General features: G+C 37.0%; 1 protein-coding gene across 1 annotated transcript in view; it reads right to left on the minus strand.

The window, feature by feature from the left end:
* Positions 1–2,911: 2,911 nt before the first annotated feature.
* SLAIN1 (SLAIN motif family member 1) overlaps positions 2,912–23,005 on the minus strand; it is an 80,205-nt gene continuing 60,111 nt past the window's right edge. The window contains 2 exon segments of the mRNA XM_066236857.1: positions 2,912–3,989; positions 6,023–6,305. Coding sequence (XP_066092954.1) covers positions 3,914–3,989; positions 6,023–6,305 — 359 coding nt within the window. The 3' untranslated portion in view covers positions 2,912–3,913.

Here is a 23,005-nt window from a genome sequence, read left to right on the forward strand (position 1 = left end):
CCCTTGCTCAAGCCAGTGACCTTTGGGCTCAAGCCAGCGACCATGGGCTCATATTTATGATCCCACACTCAAGCCAGTGACCTCGCGCTCAAGCTGATGAGCACACACTCATGCTGGATGAGCCTGTACTGAAGCCAGTGACCTTGGGGTTTCGAACCTGGGTCCTCCACATTCCAGTCCAACACTCTATCCACTGCGCCACTGCCTGGTCAGGCGAAATCAATCATTATGTTTTAAGTGCCCATGGAAAGGTCCACATGGCAAGAAACTGAAGGGAGGTTCTGGCCCATGTTTTTACAAGGAAATAAATCGTGCCAACAGCCATGGGAGCTTGTACAGGGTCTTCCCTGGGTGCTTCTTTGTTGTTCTGGCCAACACACTGACTGCAGCTTGTGAGATTGTGCCCAAGGACCCAGCTAGGCTGTGACCAGATTTGAGACCCATAGAAACTGTGAGATATTGTTTTAAGCCACTAAAATTTGTGTCGTTACACAGTAATGGCTAACTAATAAAAACATAAACCATACTAGGTTGTCTGTGTTCATCCAGCACCACGGCTCCCTTCCATGTTTAAGAACTAAGCTCTCAGGGTCTCTTTTCTGTGTGAGGCCCAATTTGTTACCGAGTATGAGGAACTTAAACAGGAGAGAAGGCACTAAGTGTCCCAGGTCTCAGACCTCTCTTCTCTATCTAAACTCACTTCAGTGATCTCAGCCAGAGTCACGGCTTTCCAACCTACTCCACCACAGCCTCGCCCATCTCTGCTGGAGGGACTCCATCCTTCTAGTTGCCAACCCAAAATGCTTGGAATCTTCCTTTTGGTTTTGAACACAGTATATCCAAACTATAAAGAAATCCTGATGGCTCTACTTTTAGAACATATCCTCAAGCCGACCAATTTTTACCGTCTCCATTGCTATCCTTCTGTTCCAATTTGTTACCTTTTGCCTGGATTAAATAGTTTAATCACATTTACTACCTTATCATCTCTTCTCACCAAATTCCAGGGTGATACTTTAAAAAACAAGTCAAATCATGAACTCTCCCATTCAAAACCATGAACAGCTCCCATTCTAAAGTAAAATCAGTTTTTACTGTGACCCCAGATGCCTTACATGAGCCTGCCCCTTCCTGACCTCATCTATTTCCTTGTATCCTCTGCGTGCAGACACACTGACCACTTTGCTCTTCCTCAAACACACCAGGCACGCCTTGCTCAAAGCCTTTGCATAGCCTGTTCCCTCCTTTCCAGGAGCCTTTCTCAAAGGGGGTTCTGCAAATCACCTAGAGGGCTGATTTAGTAGGTTGGGGAAAGGCTTGATAATCTGCATTTCTAAAGGTCTCCATAGATGCTGATTCTGCTGTGGGGACTATACTTTAGGAAGCACTACCCTAGGGCATCCGGTGTATGCAACATTTTTAATTCTCCCCTGTGCATCTAGAATAATTGTTATACACTGTCCCAGGGAGAATGTGAAAAGACTCACTAACATCATTTTGTGCTCTGTGGAACTCCAGGTGAAAAAGGCCGTGGAGCTTCAGGGCCAACGCCCCTGCTTCCAAGTCTCTGCTCCAGTGTCAGCTCCTGACTGAGATCAACTGGATGGTCCTAATCATCAGTGTGTCCATTTTCTCAACTCCTCTTATTTGATGTCTTTTTCTCTTTTCCTCCCATAGCACTTAGGATCTAACATACTGTGATGTACCTGTTTCTGGTTTACTCCCCCACCCCATCCCCAATTAGACTATAAAATGTAAAATGTGGGGATTTTTGCTTTTTATTCCAAGGGCTGAACAGACTATTAAATACTAATGAAACATCTGAATTGAAAATGAATTGAATCCTTTAATTTCCTCAGCAGAATATAAACTCATTAAAAAAAAAGTACTACCATAACTATTTGTGTTCATAGAAAGAGAGCACAGTAGTGGGAAAACAGAGTTTGAGATCAGGTAAACCTGGACTCAGAAGCCGGCTTCACTATTTACTAGCTAAATATGTGCATTAGGGTAATGGCACCCCTCTTAGGCTCAGTGTCTTTATTTTTAAACTGGTCATGACCATAGATGATTGTTAGAATTAGACAAATACATACAAATATATCTAGTGCACACTAAAGAGGTGCTGCGTAAACACCACTTCCCCCTTGATATCTCTACTCCTCGAGCTCACATTTCATTTAAATTACAAGCTACTTTAAAGCCAATCTTTCAGTTTTAGACAGAAATATATACTGCTCACATAAATTAGGGGATATTTTATCACTTCATATTCATTTTGAAATACCCCTAATTTTTGTGAGCAGTATATATATATATATTATATAAAGTTATATACTATATAAAGATATATATTTAGATAGAAATATATTATACAGAAATATAATGTATAGAAATATATATTATATAGAAATATATATAAGCACATTTTTAAAAATAAAAATCTCCAATGACCTGAGGTAGAACTCTATTTTTAAACTTACCATCAAAACTTTTTACATAAATTTTCCATAGTTGTATCTTCAGGTGAAAGTTTCCAACAAATACCAAATATAATGTGGAATAATAATATTTTGCTGTTTAACTGATACTGAAAAAGTACTACAAGTTCAACTCCCACAGAATGTTAAAACTTCCCGGAACAGTGCTCCTCCATTAATGTGTTGCTGGGCATCAGGCTACTTGAGTTCTAGCAGCCCTTCGCAAGGAGACTAAAACTAAACCTCCCAAGTGTTTTAAGAAAAGGCAGGGGTTTCACACGTGTTGATACTTGGTCTACCTACTTGAGCTCTAAGTGCCCTGCAGGAGAACAGAGCACAATAAGCACGTTCCCGGCTGCAGTGGAACATACACACACACAGCACTCACACGTTTATACTGCTCATTCACACAGGACCTGATATTGCTGAAATAGTCTTTATTTCTGAACATTCCAAAACAGCAGTGTACACAGTAACAAATATTAAGTCATATACCATAAGAAAAGCATTCATTAGTGCAAATGGGTTTTGTAAAAGGTCTATCAAAAAGATTTATTTGCTTTAAAATGCATTCATTTCCAGAAGCATTGTTAATAAAACATTACAATTTCATCCTCTGTAATAAAGTATTGAAAATCAGTTGTGGTACAGTAGCAAACATTGCAGGTATTAAGTGCAATGAGCTTGTGATGCCTTTATAAATATGAAACCCATATATGACAATAAATTAACCATGAAAAAGACAAGACCATTTAACTTGCTGTCTGGCTATCTCCTTGCAAAAGTGTGAGATTACACTGTGCTCATTCAACATAAAGTTATGTCTTTCAAATTGTATGATGGATTTTTGCTGATATATCCCTAGAGCTAAAAAAATAGTACCTTACCACAAAAATATTTTTATGGCACAAAATTTAAGTTGTTCCATAGTGGTTCACATAGGTGTAAAAAGAAATAGGCACAAAAAATAAAATTCCTGTAAACTATAAAAAAGTAAATTTCAAAGTATACATTGATAGAACATTATTTGTAAATATGTAATGTATTCAAATCCAGAACATGTAATGGGAGGATGTTTAGAACACATAAGTAAATCAAACAAGTTACTTTTAAAAATTCATATGGCAAAGAAAGCATTATTGATACATCTCAATTCTCTCAAAAAGTGTTCAGGTACGTAGCAGTTCTACAAAAACTTCCTAAATCTAAGTGTCACAATACTGCAACCATGGATTTGAGAATGCTGCAGTATCTCAGGCAAATATTTAAGTGCAATAATTAGTCTGTGGTGATTGGTCCGTTGAAAAACAATGCAGTTAGTAGGCTAAAATGCAAAGGGAAAGAATATCCTGACATCCACTGTTACCCAGCCAGCTGGGTAATGCAACCCTCATTTCCACTTCTTCTCGTCTTCAAGAGTAAATAAAACTGCATCAGTAGCAACCATCTCTCCAGTTTCCATCCCTCAGAGTGCTGAGTGAAGACAGAGGCTTTGGAGGCTGAAGGAAACTATACAGGTAAGAAAAAAGGAAACAGGTTGTTAACCCTACAAGTCTCATCACTTACTTTCGCCTGCTCCCCATACTATGTTCCTCCACGCCAGTAATGACAGCCTGCAGGCACTGCCCAAGTATACCCTGTGTTGCACACTTCTGGGGCTTTGCGACACGCTCATCTGCTAGAAATCCAGTTCTCAGCCCACCGCCATGCAAACCGCATGGGCAATATGTGAAAAATGATCAAGCAATACCTTTAATGTATAAAAAAATAATTTTTAATCAGAAAGAAAAAGATAAACTCAGAAATAAAGCCCCAAAACAAATGCTTATGTCAATGAAAACAGACAGCAAATTAAAATGAAGATAATTTTTTTAAATTTTCCACTGATTTGAAAGAGAGAGGAGAAAGGAACGAGAGAAGAGAAGGAAGAGAGAGAAGAGAAGGAAGAGAGAGAGGAGAAGGAAGAGAGAGAGAAGCACCAACTCGCTATTGCACTTTAGGTGTTGCATTTAGCTGTCCACGGACTGTTTCTCATACATGCCCTGATTGGGGATCAACCGCGAGATCAGTGAACCGGTACACTGCTTTATCCATTGACCCCAAGGCCAGGGCAATGTGAAGAAATTTTAAACTTTATGAAGAATCAAAGACTTGTTTGTGTTTGGCAAAGAATTTTAAAATAATAATTCCTAGTGTTTGCCCTACATTTAGGAGGACAGATGCTCCAGTTTGGCAGTGACAACCCTTCCAGGTTAGGCTGAAGATCTATTTCCAAGGGTAAGCAGGTGACCCTATTTACCTGCGTATGTCAGATAACCTACGGACATTCTATTCAGCCATAAACTAACACAGCCCTGCATCTACTAGGAAAGAATAAGCCAGAATTTGTTAAACAAATATGTACCAAAGTCATTTCTATCTGGGTAGTAAAATTATAGTAAGCCTTTATTTTGTTTTTCAATAGTTTCTGAATTTGTTTCTGATCTGAGCACCTATTACTTTTAATCAGAAAATAAAAATAACTATTAATACATACCAATGCATAAAGAAAAATTACTTGTTCCCACATTCCTTTCAAACTTTTACAAGAATCCCTCCTGCCCCTCCTTCACAGCTTTATTTCTTGTAAGAGTTGTCTATATTTACTGCCTCCATCTTCCGAGCTCTTCTCAACCCACTTTTTCTTTTTTTAGCCATAAAACACTCCAGGATATCTAGGTTCAAAAAGGGTATCTCATGAGCATGAGCTCATCTAAAATGTACCCTGAAAATAATCTTGAATTTTGGAAAAACAAATTGTTAACTGTACCATCATGAACTTACCAACATAAGCTAACAAAACGCAGCTAAACATCACTAAGATGCTTTCTAAACCATTAATGTGATATGATGGGAAGGTGTGTGGTGCTCAGGCACATGTGCCTAACACAGTTTTGCTCATTTTGATAGAAAAATTGATTCAAAAAACATTTGCAATCCTACTCTGTGCTGAACATAGCTCTTGGTAATAGAGACATATAGCAATGAAGCAACGATCAACTAACCCCATTTGGGAAGCCTGCATTCTAGTGAGGAGAGTCAGATCATATAAACTAATAAATAAGCAGAGAGCATAGACAGATGATGATCACATCTACAGGGAAAAATGGAGAAGAGTAGGAGCAGTTACAACTCTCACAGGAGCGGCAATTTTGGACAGGAGTAGGAAGGGTGCAGGCCATGCAAATAACATGGGGGGAAGAAAATGCAAGAGTTCTGGAAGTGAACTTCCTTGGTAAATTAAAACAAAAGAAAAAGGGGCATCAGGAGTGAAGTGATGAGGGAGGAAGGAAGACAATGAGAGATCAGAGAGACCTGATGACACAGGACATCCACACCCCATCACCTTCCAGAGGAAGAGGGACACAAATCAGGCCCAAGAGCACCATGACCTACCATTAGGATTAGGCTGAGACCAAACAAAAGGCAAGATGGTGCCAGGAGAACTTTCTAATTTCAAACTGCAAATGAAGTCATATACACCAAGGAGTGAAGATTCTTACCTTCTAACAGGTTGTGCAATTTTGCTTCGAGGCAGGTTACTCCCATTTATGGCCAATGAAGGTCTTGGAAGTGCACTGCGACCCACTATCCCAGAAGTGGTAGCTTTGTTTGGTGTAGGGATTCCAGTGTTGGAGTATAACTGTAAGCCATTGGATAAAGGCATGTTACTGCTGCCTTGAACGGTTGGGCTCACGTAGGCTGTAGCTTTAAGAGGCTGTCGGACAGAAACAGGGAAATGTCCCACGCTGTGAATTCTGTGTTGAAGCTGCCCTGGGGATGGAACTAGAAGAGAAAACTTCTATCACTACCCAACTTGAGAAATGTTCTATTCAAAAAAGCCTATACTGGCTAAAAGATATCTATATATAAAAAATAAAATATTTAATATATATTATTTATAATTGTATTTCATTATACACTGTTGCCAATTGACAGAATAGAAGTCTCTCCTGTTAAGAATTAGAATTTTCCAATACTAAATGCTGTCTGAACACTTCTCTCAATCAGCAACATTTTTGAGTGCCTAAATATATTATATTATTATATTTAAGAACAACTTCCTTTCCTTTAACAAATTTGAGTTCTCACAGGACAATTTCTTCCTTGCTTGCTTAGAAGACATTAAGATTTATTAATGGTTATTTTGAGGATGATTTCATGAAAATAAAACAAGGGACAATTTAGCTGTAATTACAGAAAGAAGACAAAGGTATGTCAGTAAGTACAATGTACAGCTTATTACAGATATATTTCCTAAAAAGTTGTCATCATGACATTTGCCTGTCTCATAAGGTTGGCTGGTGGGAAGGTCAAATGAGTTAATCTACATGAAGCCTTACAACGGCACCTGGTATGCATAACCACTCAATAAGTGGTTTTTACCTTCATAATGACAGCCAAATCTATAAAATGAAGGGATCTCTCTTACTAAAACTTCCACCAATGTACTGGCCCAACATTGTGTATCATTTCACAGTAAGAAACAATGAAATGTTTAGCGAAAAATTTTAAATTTTATAATCCTTTTCTCCAAGGGAAAAACTGAATCACAAATTTAATGTAAACTTATGCACACAACTCCGCCTGTTTACTAAATTATGTTCTTAAATTAGTTTTGCTCAAGTATATAGTAGGTGTAATCTACATCCAGGAATGCTAACGTGTGTGTATAGTAGTCAAATTCAATAATAAAATAAGGTCTATGTAAGACTCTGCTATAGTTCTGTTCCCATCGAGCAATCGTTTATGGTTGACAAATCATCTCTAAGATCCTTTCCATCTAATTCTACAATTCCTTAATTTAGTAGCATCTAACCATAAACGTCAATTCCTCAGCTTATCAATGGTAATAAGTATATCACATTAATGCAAAATATTAGTAATAGGGGAAACTGCCAGGGTCAGTATGGGGCACATGTAAAGCTATATGGAAACTGTATTTCTCACTCAATTTTTCTGTAAACCTAAAACTGCTCAATAAAGTCTTAATTATAAAAATATTCAATATATGAGTTTGTTCCTATTTTTTATAAAACATAATATACAAAAAGTACATACATGTTAAATACAATGAAATTTCAAAGTGAACTCACGTAACCACTATCTATATCCGTGATGGCGAATCTTTTTATAAAAACTGCCCACTTTTGCAGTGCTGGTCAACCTGGTCCCTCCTGCCCACTAGTGGGCGTTCCAGCTTTCATGGTGGGCAGTAGCAGAGCAACCAAATGGCGCCGTGATTGGCCCACCATGAAAGCTGGAATGCCCATTAGTGAGCAGGAGGGGCCAGGTTGACCAGCACTGCAAAAGTGGGCAGTTTTTATAAAAAAAGTTCACCATCACTGATCTGTATCAAGATATAAAACATTATCAGCACCTCAGAAGACTCTCTCAGGTCCCCTCCCAGTCAACACTACCCCAAAGATAACTATTCTCATCGTTTTCATCACCACAGATTGGATATTCCTATTCTGAACTTCATATAAATAAAATTATATAGTATGTTCTCCTTTGTGTCTGCATTCTTTCACTCAATACATTTTTGAGATTCACCCATGCTGTTGCATTGCTATGTACTATCCTATTATATGAAGGTCACAATCTATTCTTCTGATCATGAAAAGCTAGGTTATTTCTAATTTTGAGTTTTCTGAACATTCTTGAATACTGTTATTTCCCCAAGTATAAGACGTACCCTTTTCTGAAAAATTTGGGATCTAAAAACTGGGTGTGTCTTATACAGTTGTAGATTTCTTACTTGTGTTTCCTATTTTTTTCATGCTTGTTTTTGCACTCATTGTTGAGTACAGTGATTCGTCATTAGACACAGATAAGGACAAGCTAACGGATGGGAGTTTTCACAATGATGAGCAGTTGTATGAATTTTATGATGAATAAAACTTGAGTTCAAAAACTTTATGTAATACATTTTTTTCCAAATTTCAGGCCCCATAATTAAGAGCATCTTACACATGGGGAAATGCAGTATGTGTTGGTATTCATATGCACTCATTATGTTGGGTATACAGTGTGTGCGTAAAGTCATGGTGCACTTTTGACCGGTCACTGGAAAGCAACAAAAGAAATGTGAAATCTGCACCAAAAAAAAAGGAAAACCCTCCTAGTTTCTGTAGGATGATGTGGCAGCATGTGTGCATGCACAGATGATGATGTAACACCGTGTATACAGCGGAGCAGCCCACGGCCATGCCAGTCGAGATGTGGATGGTACAGAGGAAAGTTCAGTGTGTTCTGTGGCTTGCTAAATTTGAATCCGTGACCAAAATGCAACGTGAATATCGGTGCGTTTATAACGAAGCGCCACCACCTAGGAATAACATTACTCGGTGGGATAAGCAGTTGAAGGAAACCAGGTGTTTGGTGGAGAAACCCCGTTCTGGTAGACCATCAGTCAGTGACGAGTCTATAGAAGCTATACGGGATAGCTACCTAAGGAGCCCTAAAAAATCTGTGCGTGAGCCCACATCGAACTGCACTGAATAGGTATGAAACTGGGAGAGTTTTCCTTTTATTTGGTGCAGATTTCACATTTCTATCATCTTTTGTTGCTTTCCTGTGACCTGTCAAAAGTGCACCCTGACTTTACGGACACACTGTATTTCAAATTCTGTAACAATCAGGATAAATGAAGTTAAGTTAGCAAAGTCACTGAATACAACATAAAAATACAAAAAGTAACTATATTTCTAAACACCAGTAAACTAGTAGAAACTAAAATTTGAAAAAATGTTTTAAAAATCAAATACAGCTAGTGCTTGACTTACAACCATGATTGGTTCCAACAGACCAGTTGCAACATGATTTGATCATAAGCTGAGTAGGCTATATATACAGTACTGTGAAATGATGTTATAAAAATATTTAAGTCATATTTTATCATAATTTTCTTTGTTCATTTGCATCATCTCTACACCATTTTGTTTCTTATTTTTACATTTGTCAGGTTTAACTAAAACACTGCATTACAAGTATAACTGGTTTAATATTTGTAAAACATACAAAATTACAAAATACAGGTGTAAAAAATACCATAAGAAACATTTTCCCAATTGCAAAACATATCAAAATATATGTACAAAACATTTTATTGGCCAGCACTGTCGTATGCCCAGCTAGGCAATGCTTGCGCTGCCAGATGTGGAGCAGTCGTGGCTAGCGATTGTGGTCATAAAGTCAAATGGTCGTAAGTTGCATAGGTCGTCGTAAGTCGATCAATACCTGTACTTAGGAATAAATTTACGCATAGATTTATAAAATTCCATACAGAAAGCCACAGACTTTGCTGAGAGAAATGAAAGAAAATCAAAATAAATGAAAGTATGTTCCATTTTAATGAATTATAAGACTTAACACTGGGTAGGACACCTATTCTCCTCAAAATTATCTAATAAAACCCCAATCAGTATCAATTGAAATGACATTATATCAGTTATTTAGGGAAATAGTTCTATTAACCCTATTAATTCTCCAATGCACAACAGATAACCACCTTGACTTAAAAAAAAAATAATAGAGGGAAAGGAGGGATGGAGGTTGGGGAAGAGGGGCAAAGGGTGGAAATGGGGGTGGAAAGAGACTCTGCATGGGGCATGGAGGGACACAGTGCAGTGGGCAAATGGGTTATACTGAACGGGGCACTCGAAACCGTGTCAACAGGTAAAATAGTAAGAATTAAAATAGTAGAAAATTTATAAATAGTAAGAATGTATACGCTAAAGCTATTAAGATATTGAATAAAAAAACTGAACAAGATACAAATAAATGGAAGACTATCCCATATTCATGGACAGAAAAAAATTAACATCATTAAAACGTCCATACTACCCAAAGCAATCTACCGTATTTTTTGCTCCATAAGATGTACCTGACCATAAGACACACCGAGGGTTTTAAGGAGAAAAATAAGAAAAAAAATATTCTGAACCAGATGGTGTGTTAAAATATTTAATAAAATACTGTATCTTTTGCTCCATAAAACACCCGGGCATTTTTCCCCTCCACTTTTGGGGGAAAAAAGTACATCTTATGGAGCACAAAATACGGTATGTATTCAATGCAATCCTTATCAAAATAACAATGGCACTTTTCACAGAACTAGTTCAAATAATCCTAAAATTTATGTGGATCCTCAAAAGTCCCCATAGCCAAAATAGCTAAAGCAATCTTGAGAAAGAACAAAGTTGGGAGATATCACACCACCTGATATTAAATTACAGTACAAGACTATCATAATAAAAACAGCATGGTACTGGCATAAAAACAAACACATAGATCAAGTCAACAGAATAAAAAACCCAGAAATAAAACCACACCTATATAGTCAATTAATTTATGACAAAGGAGGCAAAAATACACAATGAAGTAAAACCAGTCTCTTTAATAAATGGTGTTGGAAAAACTGGACAGACATAAGTGAAAGAATGAAACTGATCACTTCCTTATACCATGTACAAGAATAAATTAAAAATAGATTAAAGACTTAAATGTAATACTTAAAACTATAAAACCTCTATAAGAAAACATAGGCTGTAAATTGCTTAGCAGTGTTTTTTTAGATGTCTCCTCAGGCAAGGGAAATAAAAGAAAAAATAAACAATTGGGGCTACATCAAACTAAAGAGTTTTTGTATAGCAAAAGAAACCATCAACAAAATGAAAAGACAACCTAACCTACTGAAAAGATATTTGCCAATGATACATCTGATAAGGAGTTAATATCCAAAATTTATACAGAACTCATAAAACTTAACACCAAAAAGGAAAACAATCTGATTTTAAAAATGGGCATAGGACCTGAATTGACATTTCTCCAAAGAGGACATACAGATGGCAAATAGATATATGAGAAGATGTTCAACATCAGTAATCATTAGAAAAATGCAAACTAAAACAAGTAGAGACCACCTGACACCCAGAAGAATGGCTATCATCAAAAAATCAACAAACAAGTGATGGCAGGATGGGGACCCTCGTGCACTGCTGGTGGGAATGCAGACTGGTGCAGCCTCTGAGGAAAACAGTATGGCAGTTCCTCAAGAAATTAAAAATAGAACTACTTTATGATCCAGCAATTCCACCTCTGGGTATTTACTTAAAAAAAACGCAAAACACTAATTTGAAAAGATATATGCACTCCTATGTTCTCTGCAGCATTATTTACAATAACAAAAATGTGGAAGCAACCTGTATGTCCATCAGTAGACAAATGGATAAAGAAGTGATGGTATATATATACAGTAGACTATTACTCATCCATAAAAAAGAAAGAAATCTTGCATTTGTGACAACATGGATGGACCTAGGGGTATTACGTTAAGTGAAATAAGTCAGACAGAGAAAGACAAATACCATGATTTCCACTTACTTGTGGAATCTAAATACAAAATAAGTGATCAAAACAAAAACAAACCATAGATACAGAGAACAAATTGGGAATTGCCAGATGGGAGGGTGTTGAGGGGATGTGTGGAAGAGGTGAAGGGATTAAGAAGTACAATTGCCAATTGTAAAAACAGTCATGGGGATGTAAACAACAGCAAAGGGAATATAGTCAAATTATTGTAGTAACTATGTATGGTTTCAGATAAGTACCAGGAGAATCACTTTGAAACTTATATAATCACTACATCATACACCTGAAACTACTGAATGTCAGCTGTAATGAAAACTAAAATAATTAAAATATGGAGGAACTAGTTAAATAGATATAATCCTAACTTTACAAGTGAGAGAACAAAGAACACATCATTTACTCAAGAGCTTACAAGACTCAAACTCAAACGCTGAGCACCACAATCGAGTGTTATTCCTTCTGTATCATGCTGCCTTTCCAACTTTTCTCTGAACTACTTTGTTCTTTCCAGAAAGTAAAATGGTCCAGAACTAGGAATCTTCACCATGTAAATTTAGAATGTGTAAATAGTATTTGTTTTGAATGCTTAGGAATAAAAGTAAATGAAAGCAGAATCCTAAGATCTGAATCAAGTCTGTGACCAACACAGCAACACTCTTCTGGGGTTTCTTTTCCCTCACTACGATGCTACACTTCAATCATTTTTCTGTTTTCTTCATTGCTTTATTAATTGGAATTCTAACATAAAGAACAACTTTTCCTATTCTCCATTTATTTATTTATTCAATTTAAATACAGACCAATGGTTATTTATTTTAATCTATGAATTATAATCCCTTAATATAATTATTTATTCAGTGGCTCAAATTGTCCCAGATTTCATTACTGGGAGTTTCTTCAAGTTGTTTCCTATATCCTTCTGATGAGTTCTCATTATTTTTTGAGCACTTCCATCAACACTGGCCATTCATTCTTTGTAGTGTACACCCTATTCTAATTTGGGTTACATACATTTTTCCAGCACTCTCATCACACCATTAACCCACAGTGAGTGAAAGTTAACAACAATTCCTAATCATTACCATATTTGGTACTACCAAACCATGCCTTCCCACTCTATGTTTATACAGCTTACTTTGGTACTGGATACAAAACTGTGTATTTACCTCAGATATCACCATGGTCTATGTAGCCCGTTGTCCTAACCTCCTCATGTAAAATTAGTTAGTAGTCCTTACTGTTTCCCAACATTAGCAAATTTCACACTGTCTTCAGTGTCTTCACACAAATCCTTAAATCAAATATTAACAAATAGAGCCCAAAGATACAGCATTCATTAATATAAACAATTATTGAGAGCTCATTATGTACCAGGGATCATACCAGGCACCAGGGAAAGAAGCCAGTACAAACCAGGGTCCAAGCTCAGAGGGAGAAAACAATCAGCATGAAAGGTAAAAATAATGACAGTCAAGTTTTAAACACTGAATAACAGGGGTAAGCATCAAACACCTAACCCAATCTAGATGTTGTGAGGGCACATGGGACAGTCTATTTGGGCCACCAATGGGCCCTTTTCAATGGGAGTGGTATTTGGGCTGTATTATAAAGGCAAACAGGAGTAAACTGGTTGAAGAAGGGGAGAGAGGAGCACGTGGGAGGCAGAAAACATCACAGTAGTTAAAACATAAACTCTGGGTAATCTAAACTGTTTTCATCTCCTTTCCTTTACTTTCATGGCCTTGGGCAAACTGTTTCTGAACCTTTCTTAAAGGGTATTCTCATCTAAAATGGGAACAACAGAAACTACCTCATATGGTTGCTGGCAGAACTAAGTAAAATAATGAATATAAACTAGTTAGCACAATTCCTTGTGCAGAGTAAATGTTGTTCTTTTGTCTTTAGGAATTGAGACAGAGAAACAAAAGACTATCCAAAGAAATGAAAGACATCATGTGTTGGGAAATATCAGCCGAGCTCAAAATTGATGGAGGCAGAAGGGCTACACAGCCCACCAGCTGAGCCCCAAACTGGATGGAGGCAGAAGGGCTACACAGCCCACCAGCTGAGGCCAAAACTAGATGGAGGCAGAAGGGCTACACAGCTCACCAGCTGAGCCCAAAACTGGATGGAGGCAGAGGGCTACACAGCTCACCAGCTGAGCCCAAAACTGGATGGAGGCAGAGGGCTACACAGGAGCAGACTTAGACATCTGGTTGGTGACTCTTGACCAGCACACTCTGAACACACTAAGGCCTCCCAGGTTGGGGCATATCGTTACTATGACTGAGTCTGCTTCTCCGGCATCAGCCTCAGACTTAACCCAACCACAGTGGTGGGATTCAGCTGGTTTGCCCGGGTTAGCAGAACCAATACCTAATTTTTTGTTAAGTTCGGTGAACCAGTTGTTAAAACGGCACTTGTAATCAGGGTTCTAAGGGGGGAGCTTGGGCAGCCGCCCAATGTGGAAATCACAAATGTACATTCCTTACTCCTTTTTAACATTCATCTGAGCAACAGCATATTCTAAACGCCCATAGTAATGTTCAATCTGTCCATAGGTGAAAAAAATTTGACGGAACTATGCTTGTAATATTTATTTATTTCATAAAACTCCTATCTTTGAAGAAATACTATTTACTACATTTTAATTCCCTCGTGTTTGTTACATCAGTAAACAAAGTTATAGTGGAATACTGAGGAAGTTACTAGTTCCATAGAAGGCAGCTGCAGAACAATTACTCATATTAATGACATTTTTAATTACCAAATTGATATTAATGATTAAGATTTCATGGAAAATGTTTTAAAAATTCCCAGAACTATGCAATTCCTAAAAATGTTCAAAGAGCTAAAAATATTGTCAGAACAATTGCTGTAAGTTCAGCAGAAGCAGAAAGGGATTTTTCAAAGATGAACATAGTATGTTCAGAGAAGAGAAGTCGCCTGTTTCTAATATATCAAGCACAATGACTGTTAGTCATTGTAGTGGAATAATCCATTGCATGACCTTGGATGGGAACACAGCCAACAAGAAAAGAATGTTTTGCCAAGAGAATTGTTTTGTGATTCTAAGGTGAATCACTGAAACAAGTCTATGTGACCGAAAGCAGTTGCTAGACTCTCTTCTCAGTAAAACATTCTCATAAGATTTTACTGTTCCTTTCAAGGCTATTCCTTAAGATAAAAGAAAGGAATGTTGTGGGAACCATAGAAGCAATAGCAGTTAATGCCTTTTGATATTATATTGTTATTAAGCTACCGTGCAGATGTATTTCATGTATCTTTAAGTAAAGGAAATGCTTGATGCTATGCCAATTTCTAAGTAAACAAGTTTTTTGAAATCTTGTGAATAAAAATAGGACACAGCACAAACTCGGTCACATTTGCCTGTGTGAGCGGTGGTCCTTTGCTAGTTCATGAAGATTTGGTCTGCTGATCTCTCTCTCTGCGCCCCCAACTCACAACATTTGGCGCCCACCGTGGGGCCTTAAGAAGAGATTAGGAATGAGCGAAACCGAAAGGGTAAGTTGGACGCACTGTATATGCAAAACTTTCAGGAATAACTAGCAAAGTCATGGAGAATTCCCATTTATTATTAGATTACTATGCACAAGTTTTAAAATCCCTTTTAAAGGGATCTGGAGTTCAGATAAAAGACAAGGTTTTGTTACATCTTCTAAATGTTATTCAGAAACTTTGTTATTGGTATACTCCTGAACATCGTCATCAATTGAATTTGAATGTTTGGCAACAAGTAGGGAAATCTTTACGAAGCGCTCATCAGCACAGAGATCCGCTTGATGCTGAAATGTGGGCTGCTTATAGTTTTATTCCTGCAGCCCTTGGCCTTTTGCAATCAGATGGAGATTCTGTTAAGGACTTGAGTGAGGTTATTTATAATGAGCCTGAAGGACTTGATTCAGCACAGAATGAGCAGAATAATGATTTGGACAATACTGTCTCTGCTTCTGAAGTTACTGATAATTTTAATGAAATTCAGCCATCCAAGGCTTTCATCCTCTTTCCCAAGAGATGATGTTGCCTGTCTAGAACATTTATTAAACAAATTACAACTTACACTAAAACAACAGGAGATTGGAAATCAGTATACTGCTTATCCTGTTCAAAAGCAAAATACATGTCAGACTATGGCTCCTCCAATTCAAGATCAAGAATTAATTGGTACTGGCAGGGGAAGGATTTTTCAATTCCCTGAAATTTCTGAAATGCAACAGGCACTTGTGCATCATGATGATTTAGAATCTAATTCTAGTAATTTTTCTGCATCTATTTTTCCAATTATTTGACAGCCTTTTCCTCCTAATGGTCCTGGGAGAGGGTATAATGTCCAATTCAACCAAATTTAATTTACTTTCTTAAAGCTAGTCAAACAATCTGTTGCTACGTATGGACCTCAGTTCCCATATGTTCGAGGCCTTATCTCTCCCTATTGTAATGATCATTTAATGATTTTTTTGGATTGGGATTTATTTGCTAGTACGGTTTTGGAACCAGGACAATATTTACAATTCAAATCTTGATGGAGAGAGGAGGCTCTTTGAATATCTCACATAAATGCCAGAAATAATTCCCCGGGAGCTACTTTTGAAATGCTCATTGGCATTGGCGTTTATGCAGCTGTGGGACAACAAACTGGTTATACTGATGCTGTTATAGCTCAGATTACATTGCTTATCTTAAAGCCTGGATGCAGATCACTGGAGGTGGAGATGGGAGAAAGGCTTGCAGCTTTACATCAGTTAGTACAAACTCAATTAGAATTAGGACATATAAAAGAAACATGAAATCCTTAGAATTCTCTAGTCTTTGTAATAATAAAAAAATAAACAAATACTGATTTTCCTTGGTGGTTTAGCTACGATTCTCTGAGCTATCACTTTGTTTCTGTCTTATTCTTTGCCTGAAAACTGAGGCAGGGGACCTGTGTTCGATCTGACTATAGAAAATATCCCAACAGCTGCCAAGAGAATTTTCTTGGGGAAATTTTGTTTAGTCTCGTCCATCCGTCAGTCCCTCTGTCAGAAAATGCCCCAATTAAAATCAAGCAGGCATTTTTCTAGTCTGACTGTGCTCTGAAATCCTGGGTTTCTCTTTGGTTTGTCTGGTCTGGTTTGTCTGATTCTAATTTGTTTAGTTTTTGTTTGACGTTGTTTAAAATGTGCTTTTTAAGGCCTGAATTAAGTGTTTACATGCAAAAAATTTAAATGCCAGCTTTTATATCAAAAAAAGGTTTCATCCACATATTTTTTGCTTTAAAATTAGAAATTATAAGGAGCATTCATTTAAATTTAAATTGAATGGAATATGGATCCTTATGACTTGCTAATTTGGTTAATATATTGTAAGGTGTATTCGAAGCTTGAAATCAAATAAGAATTCAAGTATTAGGATTAATTAAAGTTATATGTTATACTTGTGTTTCTGTGTTGAAAATTGTCTTGTTTGTGTGTAAAAATGTGCTCAAATCTGTAAAACTAAGGAATTAAGTAAAATTAAGTCATTTTAAGAATTTATCTCAAGCTGCTTCAGGCAGTGGCTGCTTGTAAGGCCACATCCTGAAAAAAAGAGGCACCAAGGAAAGCGGGAATTTAGTTCCTCTGATGCCCTATAATAGTCTTAACAATACAAAAGACTTTTAGATATAGAAGCTAACACATCTGTTATTACTAAGCAACATTAGTTTTCTTTTTAGCCCACTTAGGCAGTAGTCACTAAGCTGCAAGGCTTAGGGAAAGTCCCTAACAAAGCTCTAGGATATTTTTTTACAACAGGGAAATAACAAGGGTCATTTGGCCTCTGATAAAGAAAAACATTTATCTTATAAATAATTAAACAAGCAACTTTTTATTATTATTTTTAATTTATTCATTTTTTAGAAAGGAGAGAGAGAGGGAGAGGAGAGAGAGACAGAGAGAGAGAAGGGGGGAGGAGCAGGAAGCATCAACTCCCATATGTGCCTTGACCAGGCAAGCCCAGGGTTTCGAACCGGCGACCTCAGCATTTCCAGGTCGACGCTTTATCCACTGCGCCACACAGGTCAGGCCACAAGCAACTTTTTAAATTACAGTCTAAACTTTCTGACAAGGAGTTTTTTTATACTTATTATGACCAAATTTCTGTCAAAGCTCTTAAAGAGTTAAAAACGGCTTGCTCCCAGTATAGAACTAACTGTCTTTATATGCAGGAACTGCTATCCTCCTTCATGGACTCTGAATGTTTTATCTCAAAAAATTTAGAAATGTTAGCTCCAACTGTTCTTTCAAAAGCGAAAGAGTTACAATTTATGACTTAGTAGGAGAATCAGGCTTGTATTCAAGCTAATCGGAATGCTAATGCTAATCCTCTTTAGATGGACAGTTTGCTAATTTACAACAGCAATGTAGGCAAAATATAGGGGTGGATTTGCTCTTATCTCCACAGATATGGGAGACCAGTAGATACCTTCCAGAAGATTGAAGCCTCGGCATAAGTCGAAAATAGAAGAAAGATAGATTTGACAATTAAATAAACTTACCCAGGAGGCAAAAAATGTTTTAATTAAGACTAAAACTTCAAAAACATCTTTGACTGTTTCTAACAATGCTAGCTGTGATGTCTATAACAATAAGCAGAACTATTGTTACTAAGAGTATATTACTTCCCCAAGCAATGTTGAACAGCCCGACACTGTATCAACATTATGTAAATCAACCTTTAGAAAAATTCGTCAGAAATATCCTCAATTTTTAATAATCCATTATATATCAATATATGAAATATTAATAGCTTGTGAAAATAATGCTGAACTTTCAGTCATCCTTAAAAATGCTTCTGAAACCTTAAATTAGTAGTTTAATTATAGCTGAAGACAAAATTCAAACATCCTGTCCTATTAACATTGTTACTGATTCACAATATGTAGAACATAGAGTTAAACTTATAGAAACTGTTTATATTTCAAATGATAGTTCTAGATTGCACAAATTGTTTCAAGAGTTACAACTTTTATTGTAGGAATGAAATTCTCCTGTCCCTATAATTCACATTTGTTCTCATACAGCTTTACCAGGACCTATATCTACTACAAATAATAAAGTTAATCAATTAACTCATTAGATCAATAGAAATAGCTACTAAATTTCATACAGAGACTCATACAAGTAGAAAAGGTTTAATGCAAAAATCTTAAATGACCAGGCAAGAAGCTCGGAATATTGTTAGAAATTGTTCTCAGTATAGTATTATAAAAGCTCCTCCATTACCGAGAGGAATGAATCCTAGAGGACAACACAGTAATAACCTGTAGCAAATAAATATTACTCATATTTCTTTTTTTAGAAAACTATCTTATGGCCTGACCAGGCGGTGGCGCAGTGGATACAGCATTGGACTGGCATGCGGAGAACCCAGGTTCGAGACCCTGAGGTCACCAGCTTGAGCGCGGGCTCATCTGGTTTGAGCAAAACTCACCAGCTAGGACCCAAGGTCACTGGCTTGAGCAGGGAGTTACTCGGTCTGCTGAAGGCCCACAGTCAAGGCACATATGAGAGAGCAATCAATTAACAACTAAGGTGTCACAATGAAAAACTGATGATTGATGCTTCTCATCTCTCTCCGTTCCTGTCTGTCCCTATCTATCACTCTCTCTGACTCTATCTCTGTAAAAAAAAATTAAAAAAAAAAACTATCTTATGTACAGTTTGATATTTATTCTTCCTTTCGATAGGCAACAACTTTGCCTAGAGAAAAGGCTGATTGTATCATTCAACATCTTATTGAAGCTTTTAATGTTATAGGCATTCCTAAAGCAATTAAAACTGACAGTGGTCCTGCCTATACATCTGCTAAATTTCAATAATTCTTAGCATTTTGGAATATTAAACATACTACTAGAATACCATATAATTCACAAGGACAAGCGATTATTGAATGCAGTAACTGCACTCTAAAAAATACGTTACTAAACAAAAAGGAGAAGGAAGATTATCCCCTAGAATTATGTTACACAAAGTTTTATTTACTTTAAATTTCTTAAATACAGGAGAAGATAATTTGACTGCTGCAGAAAGACATTGAACAAAAAAATAACAGTTCTAAGATTAATCAACCTGTGCATTATAAAAATGAGTTGGATCAATAGGTACCTAGTGTAGTGCAACATTGGGGAAGAGGGTTTGCTTGTGTCATTGCCGAATCCGGTGAAGTCCTTTGGATTCCTGGATTCCTGCTCGCAGAATTAAACTAACAACATGAATAAGAACAATAGATTATTTCCATATCCTCCCATTGCTGAGATGGAAGAAGTGAATTTCAAAAGAAGAACCTTAAAGGTGCTTCTGCTTGGTATTGAAAAGGCTAAAATACTAAGTTGGGGTCAACTTAAAAAGCTGACCTTTAATGGTAAAAAGATGCTACAAGCTACTAGAAAAGAAGAAAATGCTACTAATCTGTTCTTAGCAATAATTGCTTTAGTAACAATTCTGGTAAGTAGAGCTGAAAAATTTAGTTATTAGGCATATGTCCTTAATCCTCCATTAAGTAGAGCTATTCATTAGGAAAATAGTGCCTTTCCTATTTTTGTTAATGACTAATTGGCTTCCAGAACCTTTTAGTGATAGAGGTCCCTTAGCACCTTCGGAATAAGGCATGAAATTAGAAAATTATACAGCAGGAGTTGAGGGATTACCTATATGTATAGGACATGAGCCACATTGTTTAAAAATAGAAACTCAAGCTTGGCTCTCTATTGTCAAAAATAACAATAAAAGAGAAGGAAAAAGAAAACGTTTGTACAAGGATACAGATTTAAAAGTAATACATCTATCTGTACATGAAATGTCATAGATTAAAGCCCTCATGGTTCTGCTCGAGTTAAAGGGCAGGGTGCTGATTTAAGGTGGCATAAGAACAATGGTTTAATTACAGCTGGTGATCAAAGTAATCATACTATCATATGGCATAGAGGAGGGATGTCACCTTGAGCTCCTCATATAAAATTTGGCCCTATACAGTATCATTTGTGGAAACTAGCCACAGCACTTCAACATATGTCAGTGTAGAAAGGAAAAATCTGGAGAAATTATCCTTCTAATCATACTATGTTAATCCTTAAGAAAAATGAAACACATTTCATATCTGCTTGTGTTAGATTGCCTTATATGTTTATTATAGGTGAAACCGAATAGCTGAAAATTATTCAATAACTTGCAATAAGTGTGCTTTATATACATGTATTAATTCTTCTATTCTTTTTAATGAAAATAGTCAAAGTCTTTACATTTTAAGAACCCAAACAGGAGTCTGGATTCCATTACAGACGCATCGGATGTGGCAGGGTTCCCCTTCCATGATGCTGTTACAACATCTTATTAAGTCCTTGAAGCGAATTAAGAGACTAGTTGGACCGATTATCGCCATCATTATAGGACGAATAGCTGTAACCACCATGGCTGCTGTATCTGGAGTTACATTACATCAAAGTATACAGACTGTGGACTTTGTGCAAAAATGGCATGAAGATTCTGAACCACTGTGGACTTCTCAATAACGTATAAATAATAACATTAATACTAAAGTGAATGATTTAGAACAGACTATGATTATGTTAAGAGATCAAATTGTTAGCCTGCAAAGACAAAGTAAGCTAGTGTGATTAGAATGTAACTACTTTTTGTGTTACCCCTATTCCTTAAAATCATACTTATTTCCATTAGGAAAATGTTAGAAAGCATTTGCTAAATCATGAAAATATAACTAAAGAAATAATTAAGTTACAAAGACATATTCATGAAGCTTTTCAAAGAAAATTAGACATTCTAACAGGTCAACCTATATTGAAGGAATTAATGGATAATTTATCACAATTAAATCCTATTGAACATATTAAAGGATTTTTGGGATCCACTGTGGGACTTTTTCTAATAGTATTAATTCTATGTTTTCTTTTATATATAGTCTGTCGACGAATCAAAGCAAGAGAAATTAAGGATGAATAACAGAAGGCTGTGTTTTCTGTAGTGCTTCATAATATTCAGCATAAACAAAAAGGGGGAAATGTAGTGGAATAAGCCATTGCATGGCCTTGGATGGGAACACAGCCAACAAGAAAAGAATGTTTTGCCAAGAGAATTGTTTTGTGATTTAAAGGCAAGTCACTGAAACAAGTCTATGTGACCGAAAGCAGTTGCTAGACTCTCTTCTCAGTAAAACATTCTCATAAGATTTTACTGTTCCCTTAAAGGCTATTCCTTGAGATAAAAGAAAGGAATGTTGTGGGAACCATAGAAGCAATAGCAGTTAATGCCTTTTGATATTGTATTGTTATTAAGCTACCGTGCAGATGTATTCCATGTATCTTTAAGTAAAGGAAATGCTTGATGCTATGCCAATCTCTAAGTAAACAAGCTTTTTGAAATCTTGTGAATAAAAATAGGACACAGTGCAAACTCGGCACCATTTGCCTGAGTGAGTGGTGGTCCTTTGCTAGTTCATGAAGATTTGGTCTGCTGATCTCTCTCTCTGCGCCCCCAACTCACAACAACACGTCATACCTCTAAAGAAAGGAGATCTTACTCCTACAGTGAAAAGATAGTTAAGGATAAATCACACAGCCTACAATGCTCAAATAAAAGCAAAGAAAATTACAAGTGAGGATACCAATCAAGAAGCAGTATGGAGCCTGACCAGGTGGTGGTGCGGTGGATAGAGCATCAATCAGACTGGGACGCAGAAGACTGAGGTTCAAAACCCTGAGGCCACCAGATTGAGCTTGTGAGTGGGCTTGCTGGCTTGAGTGGGATCATAGCCATGACCCAATGGTCACCGGCTTGAGCACATAGGTCGCTCACTGGCTTGAAGCCAAAGGTCACTGGCTTGAGGTTAGGGTCACTCGCTCTGCTGTAGCTCCTCAGTCAAGGCACATATGAGAAAGCAATCAATGAAAAACTAAGGTGCCACAATGAAGAACTGATACTTCTTTTTTTTTTTTTTTTTTTGTATTTTTCTGAAGCTGGAAATGGGGAGAGACAGTCAGACAGACTCCCGCATGCGCCCGACCGGGATCCACCCGGCACGCCCACCAGGGGCGATGCTCTGCCCACCAGGGGGTG

Source organism: Saccopteryx bilineata, chromosome 6 (genome assembly GCF_036850765.1).
Source record: "Saccopteryx bilineata isolate mSacBil1 chromosome 6, mSacBil1_pri_phased_curated, whole genome shotgun sequence".
Taxonomy (NCBI): Eukaryota; Metazoa; Chordata; class Mammalia; order Chiroptera; family Emballonuridae; genus Saccopteryx; species Saccopteryx bilineata.